The sequence below is a fragment of the Rhopalosiphum padi genome, chromosome 1 (assembly GCF_020882245.1).
Source record: "Rhopalosiphum padi isolate XX-2018 chromosome 1, ASM2088224v1, whole genome shotgun sequence".
NCBI classification, from domain to species: Eukaryota; Metazoa; Arthropoda; class Insecta; order Hemiptera; family Aphididae; genus Rhopalosiphum; species Rhopalosiphum padi.
The window spans coordinates 34,394,893-34,413,639 of record NC_083597.1 but is presented as its reverse complement, the minus strand read 5'-3'; the positions used below and the strand labels follow the sequence as shown (position 1 = coordinate 34,413,639).

Here is an 18,747-nt window from a genome sequence, read left to right as displayed (position 1 = left end):
TTTTTTTTTTTTTTTTATTATTATTATTCTAATTGTTGTTTACGATTCTCTTCGGTCTCGCCGATTTAAAAGCATCGAACCATGCAAGGCTGCAGCTCGATGCCCGAATGCACTGTACGAAAAAAAAAATACTACAAAATAAATGTTACCTAGCTATACCTAGTTAGGTGTATATTAATTCGAGCCGTTGAATATCGTTTACGGAAACAATGCTGCTATGTTTCCGAGGGAAAAAAATTGCAAAAAATCGTATACACGTAAATTTTGTAGGTATCTTCTACAACAAAATATAACAATAATGCGCATAATACAGATATTCGGTCGAGTGATTATATTATATCGGTATCACTGGTGTAAAAATCACCTTGACGGTATAATTTTTCCGTCCAACTATTCACACATTATGTACATACAGAGTACATACCTAATATATGCGTGCAGATACCAAGGTAGGTACTTTATAGGTATATTGGTATATAGTTGAATTAGAATCGGATCTGGTGCATTATAGTTTATAATGTTTTATATATTTTATATCCTGACTTCGATGCGAGATTATATTATTATTAGTATTCAGTGGTACCTATGTAGTATATATACCTAATACCTACCTATAGCGTGCACGGAATCGACTGGAACTGATCGAATCGATCTCGATGGCCGCAATACAATAGATAGGTAGATGATGATAATTATATAGTACCCGGATTCGTATGCATTTGTATATTATATATTTTGATGTTTATACACGTTAGAGCGACCACGTTATTATTTATGAGTTTATGACGTATTGCGATTTAAAATACGGTATTCTATTTTTGAGACTGTTTTTGCATATACTTAGACATACTTTTTTAGTTATTAGGGAATTTGTTACAGTTTGAATGGTATTATCAGTTTAGTGTTTCATAACACGGCTTAATTTTAGCTAACTAACAACCGTTGAAAAATGTCATATATTAATTATACCGACTTGTTTCTAAATTCTTAGATAAAATACTGAACACTCGGTAAACGGCTGTGAACTTAATTCAATTTTAACATATTCGAGAAAAAAATAATCCTAAATAAGTAGCTATAATTTTTCATACAAATTGTATTTACAGTCACAATCATAATTAGTTTTTCATTAAATGTTTTATTTGTATATACATAGTTAAAATCTAAAATGTATATTTAAATAACTGCCATTACAAATGTACACTGTCACCTAGCTAAAACACAATTTTAATTTACCCAACAACGTCTTGGTACGCCAAGAATAGAAAATGCATCAACATTTCAAATCTTTAGTGATAAAAACATATACGTATCTAGTTCTAGTATGTATTATAACCAAGGTTAACGATTACCTTTACCTACATCAGACTTTTATAATGTCAAAATCTTCGATCTTCTTGATCGATGGTTCACAAAAGAATGTTTGGTAGATGCCAAATTTTATAGACATATTTAGGTGTATCTATAATACTAATTTTACGAACATTAGTGGTTTCTTACGTTTCTCGCGGATCGTTGTTACCCGCGACGAACGATACCGAGCATGGTTACTGGTTGCCGCGAACCCCGAGGCAACCAGTTTTCAAAGAGTCGCAACCGTTCGCATATTAAACGCGTTCGGCTGTCGGATAAGACGGCAGCATACGTATTGTCTCGTCCAATGAACTCTAGCTATTCTACGCGCAGCCGAAAATCGGATTAAATTTTACGAAATGTGAGCGAAATAATCACGTCACATGGAAATAATGATACATATATCTAACGGACATACATCTCATCGTCATTTTATATCCGATGAGATACGCGCCTATGTAATTTAAACGCCCTGAGTTATATATGTATATGAATAAATATACGATTATATACACATTTTAGACAAATGGAATACGTGTTTGTAGATATAATATTAAGACCGAGTAGGAAAATAAAATTAGTTTTATATTTGACAGCCAATATTTAATATAATTATATAGGTAAACGCAGTGCTACATTATTATTTTTATTATTATATATAGTTTTACTAGACCTATTTTATTTTTGATATTACACCAAGATTATATTTGTGTGAATATTAATAATTTATGAAATTTAAGTTTGAGTTTGAGTTTCTGGACCCAATATATATATATTTTTAATTTAATTTAAAAACTAATAATCATAGAAACTTGAAAATATTCATCAAGTGTTAATATTATCATTGTCTATAAATGGTATAATTTAAAAAATATTTTAACTTTTTTGTGCTATTTATAGATAATTCAAAATTTCAATTTTTTTTTCCTAAAAACCTATAAATGATTAAAAATATTACTGATGCTTATTATTATAAAGCAGAGAGCTACCTACTAGTAGTATTATACTATTATGCAATTTTATATTAATAATTCCTATACCTTTTTGTAGTGAGATTAGTTCGAGTATGAATATTTGCCCCGTCATTTGTTTTACCGGGTAACTTTGTTACAGTTTAATTTAAAAAGTGCAATAGGTACATGTTTACAGCGTTTTTTTACAACTAAAAATATTTATCACGTTTTAACTTCTGTTTTTTTCAAACCTTTTCATGAAAACTAAAATATATATTTCAAGTAATAAAAGTGCATAGATTATTTAAATACAATTTTTTATTGATATCTACTATTTTTTAACTTATTAACACAATATATTTTTCACGTTTAACTTTATACATTTTTTAAAAATAATTTATTTAAATAATTTGTGTTCTTTAATTAATTTAAACGATTAAAGTTTTTATGAAGCTATTTGAAAAAAATCAGAAGTTTATACATGATGAATATTTTTTGTGTAAACAACATGTGTGATAATGTGTAGCTATACGATATATATTTTTGTGTAAGCGAGATATTGATGGTCAAAGACCGTATAATCTCCTTGTAAAAAAGTGTTATGAATATACATGTATATAATACATTTTGAGAAATACTCTAACTTTGTGTTATTCTATAAAATAAATATCTTTGAGCGGCACATTATTCCTTAAACTTAGAAAGTTTCTTTAAAAAAAAAAATGCTCAAACATACAGATACATTCCAATTGCCTAATTATTTTATGATTTAATTTTGATGTTTATAATAACTCTAACTAAAAATATTATAGGTATTATACACTTTTAAAAAATTTTAATCTAACGATAAGTCGATAAGTGTATGGTATGAACATTTTAGAGAATTCTATCTAATGTTCTCTAAAATAGTATCAAAAATATAACTACCTATACTCAAATTTCATGATGAGTGAAATATTGAACGTCTGAACATTTTACTGATATTTATATATTTTTACTGTAATTTCTTTCATAATGTGCGATTCTGCAGACATATGGGAAATACTATCTATGTCGATTTTTAATTCATATTTTGATACATAGAGCTTATGTTGTATGCTAGTATTGAACACTTTTACCATGCTAAAGATGTTATCTGAAAAAAATATTAATTATTTTTTTGAATGAATAATTTTCTTGTTTCATTCATAGGTCATAATTTAAAATTGTAAGTGTTAGTGGTAATTGACAATTGCATTGTTTATTTTTTCGAGTAATAATAGTAACAATAAGAGCAGTACCTAATAATAATAATAAAATACAGTAGAAATATAATTGTATGACTGTAATAGTCATTCATTATGATGTTCATATAAATTATATTGTAACATTTATGCTATTTAAAAATGTCATCCAATAAAATTGTATATAAAATACATGACATTAGTTATTGTTTTTAAAAATTTTAAATATAACATTTTTACTGCAGTTGCGAATAACTATTTAAAAATATATTATTTATAAAAATTCAAATTAATAAAAAATAAAAATATTATAAAATCATTCGATAATATATCGTTTGTTTATAATTCTTAGTTACCACAAATTCACAATGTGAATCATTTTTATAATAATATACAAAACATTAAATTTTAATTAAAAAGTACGTATTATAATTTTACATATGAAGTTGATCGAGGGAAGATATTTCTCAGTAGTTAATTTAAATGGATTGGATGCATATTGTTTTTGCTGTTTAAATAATATGATAATATAGATTTCATGAATTTTATTTTCACTATGTATATAGTTTTTATTTTTAACACATTCACACATTCACTCAAAAATTTAAAACAGATATTAAATTGATATATTTAAAAAAATTTATTTATTCATACGGAAAAACAAAAAAGTATATAATTTATCAAATAAAAATGTACATCAAACATGTTATTTAAATTAATTAAAAACAAAATAATTATAGATTGATTTATAAAATTATGATTTTTTTCGTCAAGTATAAAACTTGTTTTTCATAATTTTTCTACGAGTATCATCTATAGCAATAATTTTTATTCGCTGACCTTGTAGGGATTCATATAAATTATATATTTTGAATAATAACAAATAACTTATTAGTTATTAAAGTGGTGTTTTCATATCGCGCAGTATTATAATAAGGGGTATTCCCGGGGTAACTGGCGAAGCATTGCAAGTTTCTCTAGACAATTGCTAACACACAATTGACTATAGTTATAATTACTTTAAAGAACACACAATTCATTCGAGTGATAGAATCTATTTGATAACATTTTGGAATTAAAACAGTGATTTGTTTTACAGCGTCTACCTATTTATATTATATTATGCATGACTAACGTGTGAAATTATTAAAAATACGAAATACAAAAAGTCGAAATGGCCTTGATGGCTTGACGATTGATATTGAAATAAGTTTTTGTAAACCACAACTACTTGCATCATCAATATGCATTCATGTTTCAACAGACCGTATCGCGTAATGTAATTTTTTTTCTAATATAATATTTCGCACGTGTTATGTATATTGTATAGTCGTGATTGTCGATTGGATTTAAATTTGTTTTTTTTTTGCAACGAAAAACTAGGAATTTACCGTAAAAATGCATTATTATTTTATAGAAACGAAGGAAATATTAATGTACCTTTCCGGTATTGTATATTAATTATTTAATATATTTAATAATTTTTTATATTATAATATATACGTCATGTTTTAATACAAAATATGCCAGATTAAACGAGTATACGGTTAAAGCGCCAAACATACTAACACCTTCATCAGTCATGATAATATATGCATAATAAACTTATACTTCTTATTGTTTTACTTTTTCATATTATAATACAAGCTTCTTATAATATTTCATAATAGGTATATGTACAATATACCCATACTTACCAGTGGTACGTTCGCGTATAGTATTTATTTCGTAATTCGTCGTCAACAATACACGAATCGATTATAATACTATACATACGCATTCAGTGTATACGTACCACGCAACTATGTTTTAAAATTTTTATAAACTATTAATTGTGTGCGACAGGTGGTGACGTTGTCGTTGTACGCTTATTTCGGCGCTCAGCTTATCGGAGCTCAGATGGTAGAGCCTCCGGCAGATTGGGGATTCAAAGATTTTAAAGAGTTCGACCTATACGTACCGATCTTGACGATTATCGAGGTTTGCAAGTTTTTCGTCATAATATTAGCTAACTATTATTGATTTTTAGATTCTTTGCAGAACTTATATAATATATTATATATTTGGTAGTTTTTGAACGTATTGTATGACTATATGTATATAATTATTATTATTTCAGTTTTGTTTCTTCGTCGGATGGCTGAAAGTGGCGGAAGTTCTCATTGGACCTTTCGGTGAAGACGACGACGACATAGAGCTCAACTGGTTGATCGACCGCCACATAAAGGTCAATATTAATTATCATCTTCAAAATATTATTATTTGTAGAACCAAAACTGTACAAACTGCAGTAGCGATACCGGAAGTAAATAAGCTCAAAACGAATTCACTCATATCATACTAACTACCTGATTTGACTGTATAATTTATACTACTTTTGATATAGGTACCTAGCAAATAACAATATTTTTTACATAATTATTAATTGTGTTTACAAATCCTTTGGATCGGATTTTTTTGACAGACAATTAATATTTTTAAAAATGACGTAACAATTTTCCGCTATAGGTATAGATACGTATTTATAACTATATAACTTATACTTATTTATAGGTTCAGTATAAATCGGTTCAATAACATTAACATTATATTATAAAATTGCATACCTGTAAAATTGTAAAACGTTTACACACGGACGTCTACCGCTACTAAGCGTATTATAGTTGTAGAAACCATAACTAATATTAGTATATACGTATAGCCAACAAAAATTTCGACAATGGCAGCAAAAACAATTGAATCCTATCGTCTTACAATGTCATACATATGTATGTATGTACATTTTTTTAAAATCAAACGAGTTATTCCAGTTTTCGTTTAAAACAAAATACGCGTACCTACAAATGCAAATTTTTTTATATTATACATTTATTTTCTATCATTTTAAAGTACAACAATAGTTGGACGACTTTCACATTTAGACTTTACCGTCCATTGAGACCAAACGTTGGTATATGAATAAGATACGCGCACACAAACAGTTGACAAATGTTTTCTTAAACTGATGGATGAATGTTATTTGTTTTTTTATTCTCGTTAGTAAATAATTTAAAACATTAATTACAAGCCATCACAATTCGCAGCTCGTACAATATATACAATATCCGCGGTTTTCGTTTCTTTTTTGAGGTAAGCACATAAGCGTGACAGAACAAGAGGCCGCACTATAATAATATTATAATGTTCTTTTTCGTTTTAATCGTTCGACCGGTATTGTCGTAATGCCAAACTTAATAAAGTTATAATTAGGGTCAAGGATATTAATATTTTATTAACAATCGTAACCCTTTGATACTTCAATCATACAATTTAAAGATGTTTCAAAATGCTTCGTATTCCTAAATATGGTATTGACTTTATGTAATTCAATACCTATATCGAGACGCATCATGATCATTGATCAAACACATAGTCACAAATAATGTTATTGCGTAATTTTTTTTGTTTTTTCTTAGAGTTAAATTTTATTAAATCATATTATTGTTTCAATTAGTAAATTTAAACAAAATGTATACACCTATAAACTTTTAATTCGTTTTAGAAACAAGTGTAAGTATAAGTTAATTGAGTCTTCGATAGGTATAACATTATTAATATATTTTTTCTTGTTATCTTTTAAAAATAATTCTAACAACACATTCTTCACATGACTCAGAATCTAAAATAACTTTTTAAATTATTAACGCTATTTATAAAGCACTGTTTTACATAATATACCTTCGACTGCTTTAGAAATGTATTTTGAATAATCGAAAGTTGTAAAAGCGGTTAGTGCTCTTGTTATACTGTAAAGACATTAAACTTAATTAAAAACAAATAACTGTTGTAAATTCCAATACTAATATTTTCATAATAATTTCTAAGCCACGTATATAAACAACAGCTAGTTTGTAATAAGTAAACTGTAGTTCAAGTTGACTTTAAATCATCAAAAAATTAAATTATCGTTATTTAATGATTTAATTTCACATTTATATTTAACTAGCTGCATAAGCTGACTTCACCCAAGAATAATTTTTCAAATATAAAACACGGTGCTATTATATTGGTATACTTATATCGGTTTTATTCAAATTGGTGTACCTCACTAAGTGAATTCATTTGACTTGGGGCGGATTCCCTGGAGTGGATTAGATAATATAGTACTTGATTTATTTTCGAACGTAGTTTCTACTCTCTATAGTATAGAGTTTATACTTTCTTGATATCTTTAAGAACATTTTAAACTTTTAAGTTTCTATCAAAATCGATCGATTAGTTTTTGAGTGTATGTGCTATAATGATATGTTTATTATTATTATTATATTTATAATTTATAAATTACCTAAAAATATATTTTATTTTTTTGTAAACAATAGTTAAATTGGTTTAACTAAAAATGTTAGTACTTTTTTTAATAATTGAATAAAACAAACAAAAACAGCGTGAAAAATGAGAATATTAGAATGTTCGTATTTAAGCAAAAAAGTCAGTTTTCGATCATCTTTATTTTTTTTTGTGATGTTCAGATCCTTATAGATTTGTAATTTTAACTATTGTGCGTTTTAATATTTTCTATACACAATGACATTTTTAAAACATTTATACTAATAAGTAATATTTATAAGCTTTTTTCACTATTCTATACTATAAGACACGATTGATATTGACTAACAAATTACTTACATATTATAATGATATTGGAAAAAAACAGTTTAACTTAATGAATCGAGAAAATTATATTATATAAGATAAACTAACCTCAGATATAAATGCTGACCCATTCGCTTCTGTCGTTTAGAATCGTTTTTGGTATATAATGATTTATCATTGAATTAAAATTCAACATATCCATTACAGTGATATACTTAATGAAACCAGGTGCACTCAAAAGTAAATTTACCAGTTAATTTGTTAGGTTTGTTATTGGAAATTAATATTTATCATTTTTATCAACAAAACTATCTCATTAATCGTTATTTTCATAAAATTATTCGAAACTGTAGTTCGAAATGTACTACATTTAATGTAGAAACCATATTGTTATAAGTTTAGAATATTATATTATGCTAACATATTGCAATTTTCAACAATATTTCTAAAATTGAAGTCGTGGGGTAAAATTTTCAATTTTTAACAATAACTTCGATGAAATACTATCATGTTAATTGTCAATACTTAAAACAATTACCATTATTATTAACAATATATGAATATGTAAGATATGTAGAATTTCAAAAAACAACAGGTCAACGGGTGATAACTATATATTTTTTTTCAAAAAAACCTCAAGCGTTGCGAAAATGTATTATGACGAGAGTTGACGATTAAAAATATTTATATATTATTATCAGTCGTAAGTTTAATATATTACTAGGTATTTATGTAGGCACATAGTTTCGTTATTTCATTGTACAGACTACAGTGTGTTTCAGTCAATATGATAATATGCTATTTATGTTCATCTGTGATTTTTTAAATAAAATGCATTGACACTGTTCAATGAATACTTATATAATATATACATATAATATATTGAAAGTAGATACACAATAAAGTTAGTAAATAATTTAATAAGTATTTTTTATTCTTGTCATAGTAATATTTTAGGTTTTATTTGTAAAATTATTTATGTATATCATTTTTTAGTTTTGATGTATAAAATATGCTTGTTATATTTTATAACCATTTAAAGTTTGAAAAAGTTTTTGAAGTCATATTCATTTCACATAATTATACCGTATAGAAAAATGGCGCAGGGATATGCTCTTTCCAGATCACTCCAATTATTACCAATCTAAACTCAGCATTAAAATATACCAAAAATCACAAGAAAATCAGGGCTTTTAGTACAAATATGTTCCAATATAATTGACCAATAGTGCAAACAGTGTAAATATGGCCTTGAATGGCTGATTGTAGGTTCGGTCTTCTAGAAGTTCGAGTGAACATTAGGCAAGTTACTGTAATATATGTTTAAAATTATTGTAAATAACAAAATGATTCTAAGATAATTAAACGGGTGGATCAGCTTATATTTCTAAATACGAGTAGGTGTAATCATATAATTTTTATTTTCTTAACTCGGTAATTTGAGATAATAATAGTTGCCAAAAACATTGTTTAACATTCATGAATCAATAAATCAATAACGTACTGAATAATAGTATGAATAGTTTAAATATTTCGAAAATTCTATATGATATGAAACCTTTTATTTAACGAAGTTTTTTGAGAACATTAACTAAATTTGAACCAAAATGATTTAATTCCAAACGTATTTCTTTTGTCGCCCGTTGAGACTCGTAATATGAAAGTTTCACAATTCACATATCTATCATCAATATTTGTAGAAATTTGTCTTATCTCTGTGATTATTCCTTTCTGAATTATAATAAAAAAACTGATTTCTTTAAAAAATTGTGTTTCTAATTTTTTTTTAAACATAATAACTTTTCATTTTAATACCAATAATATACATGCCTCGCTAAGCTCAAAATTTAAAAAAAAAAATACTTGAAATAGAAAAAATGTAGAAAATAGTATAACGTCTATTACCATCAATGCATTATGCATAAAGTTATTTTTTATTTTTATTTTCTATCATATCAGGGATAGACTGTGAAAATGAGTTCAGCACGCGTCAAACTGCGTATGGCGTATCACCCTGTATATATCTGCAATAGTATACTTTATCGACACGATAAACATAATAATACATAATTATAATTATAATACAGCGCAGTATCTGCTTAACAATAGTACAACATGACTAATAATGCGTAGTTATCGCACGTACGAGTTAACCACAGACGTGTATTATTTACTATATAGGTACGTGGTAGGTGTATACGTACGCCGTATAAACGCGAGAAATGTGACGTATTCGGTATCGCGTATTATTGAAACTTCATTTCGTCCGAGGGATAAGTGTAATGTACGTGGGTTTTAGTCGGAAATACTTATATAAAGCATTATTATACTGTAATATTTCAATAGATAACTATAATAAAGATTAATGACAATACGTCAATGATCAATACACTATTATGATTGTTGTTTATTTATTTACTTCTAAGTAGACAATTTTTGATATAATAGAACATTTTTTAAGTATTTACAATATAAACTAGTATAGCTTTGGTGTTACGCATTAATGGATTTTTTTATATTTTAAAGATAACTTTTCATAAGTTATAATATGACAACAATTATAATAAACTGTATGTAAACCGTAAAATTATTTTATACATTAAAAATAATGTGAACTTTTTTCATCCCTTCCGTCCTGCAATGTAATCAAGGACATATTTGAGGTGGTCGAAAGGGTCGTTGATACACGATCTCGGATGGTTGCAATAAAACAATGTTACCCCGAAAACGACACGTTTGCAGTTTTGTCAAATTTATAAATAATACTTCGATGTTCGATAGTCGATAACGTGGGCATTTTAAGCTTATTAAATGAGTATTTATGCAGTATTAATAAAATAAGTTATAATGATTATAAAAATTATAAAAGTATTCTACAATATTTAAAAACAATTAGTTATCATTACAGAGTGATACAAATATAAATTTAATTGTGTATATTAAGCGTTTTTCGTTTTAATTTGTACATAATATCTAATAGGTACTGTAGTTTTTGATATTAAACTTTTTTTTTCATCATAATATTCTAAACTTTATAGAAATATGAAGTCTATTTTATCATAAATAAATTATCACCTATCATCATTTTTATTTTTATTATTATTGATATTGAGTAGTCCATAGTTTAAGATAAACTTAATGTATAGGTATGTACTATACTTTAAACCGTTATGAATAGTCGTTGCCCACATAAGACATCCGGACGATAAACCGATCATAAAATTAATAATCCGTAGGCTCGGGAGACTGCAATACTGCATCGCACAACTTGACAACGTTACACCAAATTGTGTCCGCAGTTGTTTGATTTTTTTGACAATATCTTTTGTTACATAGTGGCTGTCCGCAATTGTGTTGTGAAAAAGGTATAGCGTTTGCGATCGTGTTTTATCCGATGAGGTCAAGAAATTCCGTATTTGCCTCCCCACTCACTTGTATTTTTTTTTGATTATATGATACATTGATTTATTTAAACATTTTAATATGTTATTTATTATATTTTTTATATTATTATAAATAGTATAATACTATATATTTATATTTGTATTTAATTACTTACAATTTACATAATTCAATTATATTTGTACGTGTGTCTTATATTTATTTGCTAAAATAAGTAATTTGCTCGGGAAGATGACATTTAGGTGCGTCCAAAAAGCTATGTGCTGATTTAGAAATGAGATGGGAGAAGAATTAGATAGGTCAATTGAGAGGCGACCACTCATCTTGCAGAGTATTGAGTCCAGGGTGTATAGTCAGAGTTCAGGGGGGAGGGCCCGAGGGCTACAAAATATGACTGAGTCATTCAAGAGTAAATATCGAACATAATATTGTATGCAAGATAGAAAAATATTTCATAAATTATAACATGAAAAAGTAAGTCTTACTTCGCCACATATCTGGAAAACACTTGTATTAGGTTAGGTTTACGTATACAATAATATTTTGGAGGAGTACTCGGGTTGACCTGCAATTTTCGGTAATTCTTTTATTTCCATATCTTTTATATTATGTATGCTATAGTTCTGTTTTGCCCGATAGTTACAACAATAGCATGTGTATATTTACGGTCAAGGCACAAAAATATAAAAGGACTATTCTCAATCAGTTCAACTAAGCAGGGTGCCAAATATTATAATACGATTATAGGATTATAGGAAATTGCTCGGGGAGTTGGATAGCATGCACATTATAATAATTAATAACGATATTATATAATTTATTATTTTTTGTTCGTGTACAGGCGGCTTATATGATCGTAGACGAAATGCACGAAGAACACCCGGAACTACTGAAAGACCAGTACTGGGACGAGGTAGTGCCCAAAGATCTGCCGTACACAGTGGCATCGGAACACTACAGGCGCGAGGAGCCCAAGGGGTCGGCTGAGTGCTATAAGGTCAAGGAATCGGATTCGTTGTATGCGAACATGGCACCGATGCATCACATGCACAGGAAGACCGCGGTGCCCGAGGACGTGTACGCAGACTACGTGAGTACAATATAATTTAATAATAATGATAACAACAATAATCGATATATTATAATATTATTGTTTATATTTTGTACCTTTGTAATTTATCGTTTTTACTATTATTATTATTATTATTATTATTGTCGTTTATATAAACATTGGGCAAGAGTGGACATCGCCAGGATTCACCCCTCCCCCGCCATCATCCACACATCACTCAATCACCTTTAGCCTTAATCGATTTCCCCTCTTGTCTGACGACGAACACATGTTTCTGTTTTAAGTCTCCGGCAGCTACAATTGCGTTATACCTAATAATCGGTTTTATAGCTACAGATGACTCGGCCAATGTCCTGTCCGATCACGATAATTTTACCTAGATGCGAATCACGTGCCACACCGAATCGTCGCGTGTTAGTATTATCATTATTATTTTGCAAAAGTATTCGAAACGACGCACAACGTCGCTTCCTCATTCCTGCACAACGGATTAGTTTTATATTTTCAACGTAACAGTAAAACTTCCTATTCGCGCACATACAAGATAATATCAGGAATAATCTTTTTAATCGACTTGTATCTCATCACTCGATCATTTATGATCAAGATTCAAGACTTATAGTACTTACAAATAATTAAATATGTTGGTATTGTCATTGATTATAAATATTATTATTTATAATCAATAGTACTATTAGTACTATTTATTATATTTTGAAAAAAGAATATTAAAATATGCACTATAATATATAGTAGTGTAATTCGTACTTAGGTACTGAAAACATGTAGTCAAAATACATTGTTATTATTACTATAAAAATATGATTTACTAAGTGTTGAATGATCTTTAGAGTTAAATTGGGTTACCATTCCATTAAGATCATCTGATTAATTGAGAAATGAGCATATTTAAAATCAACTAATGGGATAAATAATAATAAAGATACATAGGCACTTCAAGTAACTATTGAAACAATAAATTGTTGCGTTAATCCATACGTCATATTCTTGCAATATGATAAATTATATATAATAGATTTTGGAATCCGGACAAATCATACACGAGGCATTCGATCAGGATTTAAAATACTTTTAAAAAATGTATCTGAATAATATTATTTAATATATTTTCAAAATATATTTTACAACCGTATACAATACGACCGAGTCGACCTATAGTTATGAAAGATCATAAAACGTACTCTATTTTATGAGAGATATAGCCACTATTGTGTATCTGTTTGATAAACTAAAATATATATTTTTTAAACCTGCGCGTATTTCGAATAATAACAATCCCTGTGCATTTAGAATTAATATAATTGTGTACGTTCATCCTACACTCCTTTTGAGTTAATCGACTGCTCGTCGTGTTGAGATTAATGAACCCGGACGGGTAAGTATAATATACTAAATTATAAATTATAATTTATTGTGCCCACCGTGTTTATATTTTGGTTTTGGTATTTTTTTTTCTGTACACATATGTTGGTATAATATGTGTGCGTACCTATATTCGATCGAAGGTCAAGCAATCGTGTAGGAATGCATATCGCGGAGTCCCAGGCGCACTACAGGCCACAGGTGGCAGTAGTATAATAGTAGTCCATACATATATATATGCAATAAGTAGTAGTTATAATAATAATAAAAATAATGATAATAATAATGCGTATTATTGCTGCACTAGCTTCACTCGACTTGTTCGGTCCGATTACTATTATTTATGTTTGTTGTGTATATACAAGTAAACTTCATACTACCGCCTAGCTATCTCGTCGACCACGTCTGTAATTTAAAAAATCGTATAACTGTCGAAAATCCGAATATTTATTCTTTATTCCACCATTTATTTCTTCAAAATTAAATGTTGTAGACACGAATAAGTTTTCAGACGATAATATTTTATTGAATTATTAACACTATACATTATAGTTTAAGGAACACGAGACTTTTTCGTTTATTTTATTATTATTGTTATTTCGACGTCGATGCGAGTTGAATTCACAAATCGACGCGTTTTCTAATTATGATTGCGCCTAATGCGCATGCGTAATCGTAGACAAATCGTTTTAAAATCCTCTAATCTTCTAATGAAATAATATATTAACCAATTATTATAATTATAATAAATAATAATATAGGTACGTACAATGTACATGTAACATGGGTGGCTTTTGAGAAAGCAGAACATACGAGTATGTTATATGTATGGATACTTTCGTTTATGTTTTCAAAATGTTTATGAATGTAATCAAGTGTATGACATATTATAACGGTTGCGATAGTCTGAGACGCTTATCTCATTTATTATATCTATGTGATTAATTTCTAATGGAAAACAATTCATTTAAATACTATACAATAAAACATATTTTTATCGTCATTCATCGTACGTTATAAGTTGTATATTATAATTTATAAGGTTTTATGAAGGTATTTACAAAACCATTACAATTTAAGATCACGCTAAATAAACTATGTATAGTATCGTATATACAAAGCCGGATTTTTTTTTTTTTTGGGGGGGGGACAACGTGGTGATTACCCACCTTGGGCTTTTTTTTAATTAGTATTTATAAATTATTTAATATATTTATATATCACTCAAAATATCATTACTCCGTACTCGTCTCCCCCTTAAACAAGTTTCAGATCCGCCCCTGCACATGTATGTTGTAATAATATTATGAGATGCTGATTAGTGATTACTATAAAGGTGGGTAGATATGCAGCCCAATATTTTATTCAATAAATGGTCCAAACCCATTTAATTCCAACTTTTTTATCTATTGACAGAGAGTTTTTTCTGTTAATATACCTACTTTTCGGTTGTATATCTAACATACAATATACTCGTACGTGAACATCATAAGACCTCTGAAATATACTAAATATGAGTTTATGACTAAATACACTGCTATGATATCAACTTTAGAAAGAATATCATATAGTCGGCGAAGGCATGTTTTTATTATTACTATATTATGTTTAACTATAACATAAACCTGTCTGCGTTTTTCGGCAGACAATACTAACAGCAAACAGCGGGACATAGCACACATGCGCAGAACCAAGTTCAGAACATACCAGTGTATATTTTAAATATGATGCTAAAAACCTTATTGCGATTATAGCAGTGATCTAACCATATGCCCAAAATTTTAATTTTTAAATTTAAGTGATAGAAAAAAAAATATTAGATTTACAAACAAAATACAACTTATATTAACAATTAACTTTTATAAGAAATTAATAATAATAATAATAATAATAATAAATAGCTACCTAATAAGTAAAATAATAAAGTACTATTAGTACTAATAACTTATATTTTTGAATATACAAATAATTGTAAACAGTGATCGTATATGGTTAGCGATATTTCCGTAAATTTCCAGAATTATCTAACATTTAAAAAAATGAGAATTCAAAATATATTTTAAAATCCTACACTAAAAAATAAAAAATAAATAGTTATTGATCATTAAGTACAGTTTCTATTTATAAAAAAAAAAATACCTATTTATACTCGTACTATTAAACTGCTGAGGAAACCTTTTTTAATAATTTTTAAATTTTAAGAAGTGTGGTAACTAAAAAAAACTAAGTACTGTAAGTAACACTAGAAACAACAACAAAATATTAATTATTCATATGACATGGACATGTACTTGTCTTAATGTAGTGTTATTATATTTTATTTTACTTAAACCAAGACAAACAATTTTTGTATAATCGTCATGAAAAAAATCTTATTATTCCTCCACGAAAGTCGATAAACCACACGTTTTAACATTCTATTTATTTTGTTACTGGAATGATACACAAAACTACAGTGACTACAATCTACGGAAATGGATTACGTTTACAATGAAAAAGTTACTCGATGTTACAAATAGGAATGAGTAATCGACAAAATAATCAATTAGCGATTAGTGATAACAAAAATTTCGTGAGAGAATTCGAAAACAATGAACGTTTTCATCAATAACTGTTGTCTCCATAAAGCCGCAGGAAAATAATTTAAAAATACAATTTGTCATTCAATCAAGTAATCTTAATTATTTTACCATTTAATAAAACAATATTTTTCCGGAAAAATTAATCGTCCCTAAACACTTAATCACGACTTAAATAGTTATATATTCAAAACAGCACAGTCTCAAACGTATAATGGCACCTCTCACCTATTCTATATGCGCTAATCTAACCTATTCTAGTTCCCTATTCATTTTATTCATACGCCAATTATCACGGATATTGATATGTAGTTACGTACATTTTACCTCGAGTAACGTATTTTTTAGGTGTGGCTACAGTATGGACTTTTATATTATAGTTCCAGACGTTCCGGTTTTTAAAATTTGTTGTGGACTGCGGTTCCTCTAAAATTTTAATCGAAGTTTTGACACGTCCCAAAAATATATTCTGTTATTATATTCGCATTACATCATATGATAATACCTTTCTGCGATATTTCCCGTTTTCGCATCTATTTATCTATTCATAGACATAATACCTACCCACCTATTAATATTCTTTAAATTAATTTTCTTATATTGAACAGAAAATTACTCATCCCTAGCTGCGGGAAATAAGCATTATAATTTATTTTATTTAAGTACGCTTTTTTTTTTATTACATCTGAATTCCACACTGGCCAACTGGTGCATATTTTTACTGGAAATGTTATTTATCACACTAATGTTAGTATTTATCCCGTAATGATTACAACATAAATATTGAATGTATAATTGATTAATTTATAATAAATATAACTACTATACATATTACAAACTGTATGGTTCGATCATAAACTTATCATATTACGTATAGCTTAAAAGCTTACCTATATTGGTTCATTATTCGTGGTTTAAAACTATTTGGTATTAATAATACCATCAAATATTTATTGGCCATATATTGAGTCGGCCAGATGTCCTACAGACGGGAGCATCACGCTATCACACCTGGATCCTGCAGAATTCTTTTTATTCCTTAACTAAATCTAGATAAGTGTAAGATAAGTAAATCGCCTCTTTACTGCTAGGCTGACTGTTTTTAGATTAGAATTAAAATTAAGGTATAAGACAAGCGTTTTACGATACATAAATTGACTTCGTATATAGAAGAAGAATTAATAGTGCATACTATCTCACCCTTCGTGATTGTTAAATGTTAATCGATTTTGCTATAAATATCATTAAGGGGAGTGTACCTACATTATGTTTGGAACGCAACTAGATAATAACTTTCGAAACAGTTGATGTGTATGGGTTCGCTATTAATGACAAGTATGGTTGGTACAAACTACAAAATACCTATACACTTAATATCAAATATAATATTATAAAAAAGACAAATTGTTTGATTTTATCAATAAGATACAATACACGTTAAGTATTTTGCTTTCTGATTTAAGACCAAATTATTTGGCTTCAGCGTTTATGTACAGTAATATATAACACTATATGTAAACGTATACGGTGACCATAATTTATATGAAAAAAAACTTATAAATAATATTTTTATTAATAGAAAGATTGTTTTTAATTTTATACATAATTTATTATAAAATTTAAATTTATGCGAATGTTTTTTTGTTTTTTTAGGAGAGCGTTGACACGCCAATGGCTGAACGCCGTAAAAATTGGTTCCAGAGGCAAATACATCGAGTGGGATCGATTAGATCGTCATCGACAACTTATTCGTCTGGTGGTCTATTCAATCGAACCAGGCACAATTCAGTGTATTCGAGTCCGGAAAACGGCTTACCCGTGTCAGCAGGCATAAACGGTCACGGCCACATCAACGGCATTAACGGAAGCACACCACATTTGCAAAAGATAACGCTGTACGACCGACTGTGGGGTAGGAAATCTATGAAAAGTCGACGAGGTAGTACTCAAGGTATTTATAGCTCCTTTAACTTTTAAGAAACAAGTTAACTCTTTTGAAAACAATTTTCTTTTTAATTATTAAAAATATATCAAAATTTAGTATTCAAAAACGTTAGATTTGTCATTCTACTATATATGCACACAAAATAAATTTTGACGGCAGTTGTGTGTATATATTATTATGTATATATACAGATACATTTATCGAA

The 18,747-nt window shown here is 28.0% G+C and overlaps 1 protein-coding gene across 2 annotated transcripts in view; it reads left to right on the top strand.

Moving 5' to 3' along the window:
• LOC132918708 (bestrophin-4) overlaps positions 1-18,747 on the top strand; it is a 52,057-nt gene that overhangs the window by 19,999 nt on the left and 13,311 nt on the right. For both annotated transcript variants that reach the window (XM_060980132.1, XM_060980131.1), the window contains exons 6-9: positions 5,375-5,509; positions 5,649-5,756; positions 12,405-12,653; positions 18,251-18,548. In XM_060980132.1, coding sequence (XP_060836115.1) covers positions 5,375-5,509; positions 5,649-5,756; positions 12,405-12,653; positions 18,251-18,548 — 790 coding nt within the window. The remainder of the gene's footprint in view (positions 1-5,374; positions 5,510-5,648; positions 5,757-12,404; positions 12,654-18,250; positions 18,549-18,747) is intronic.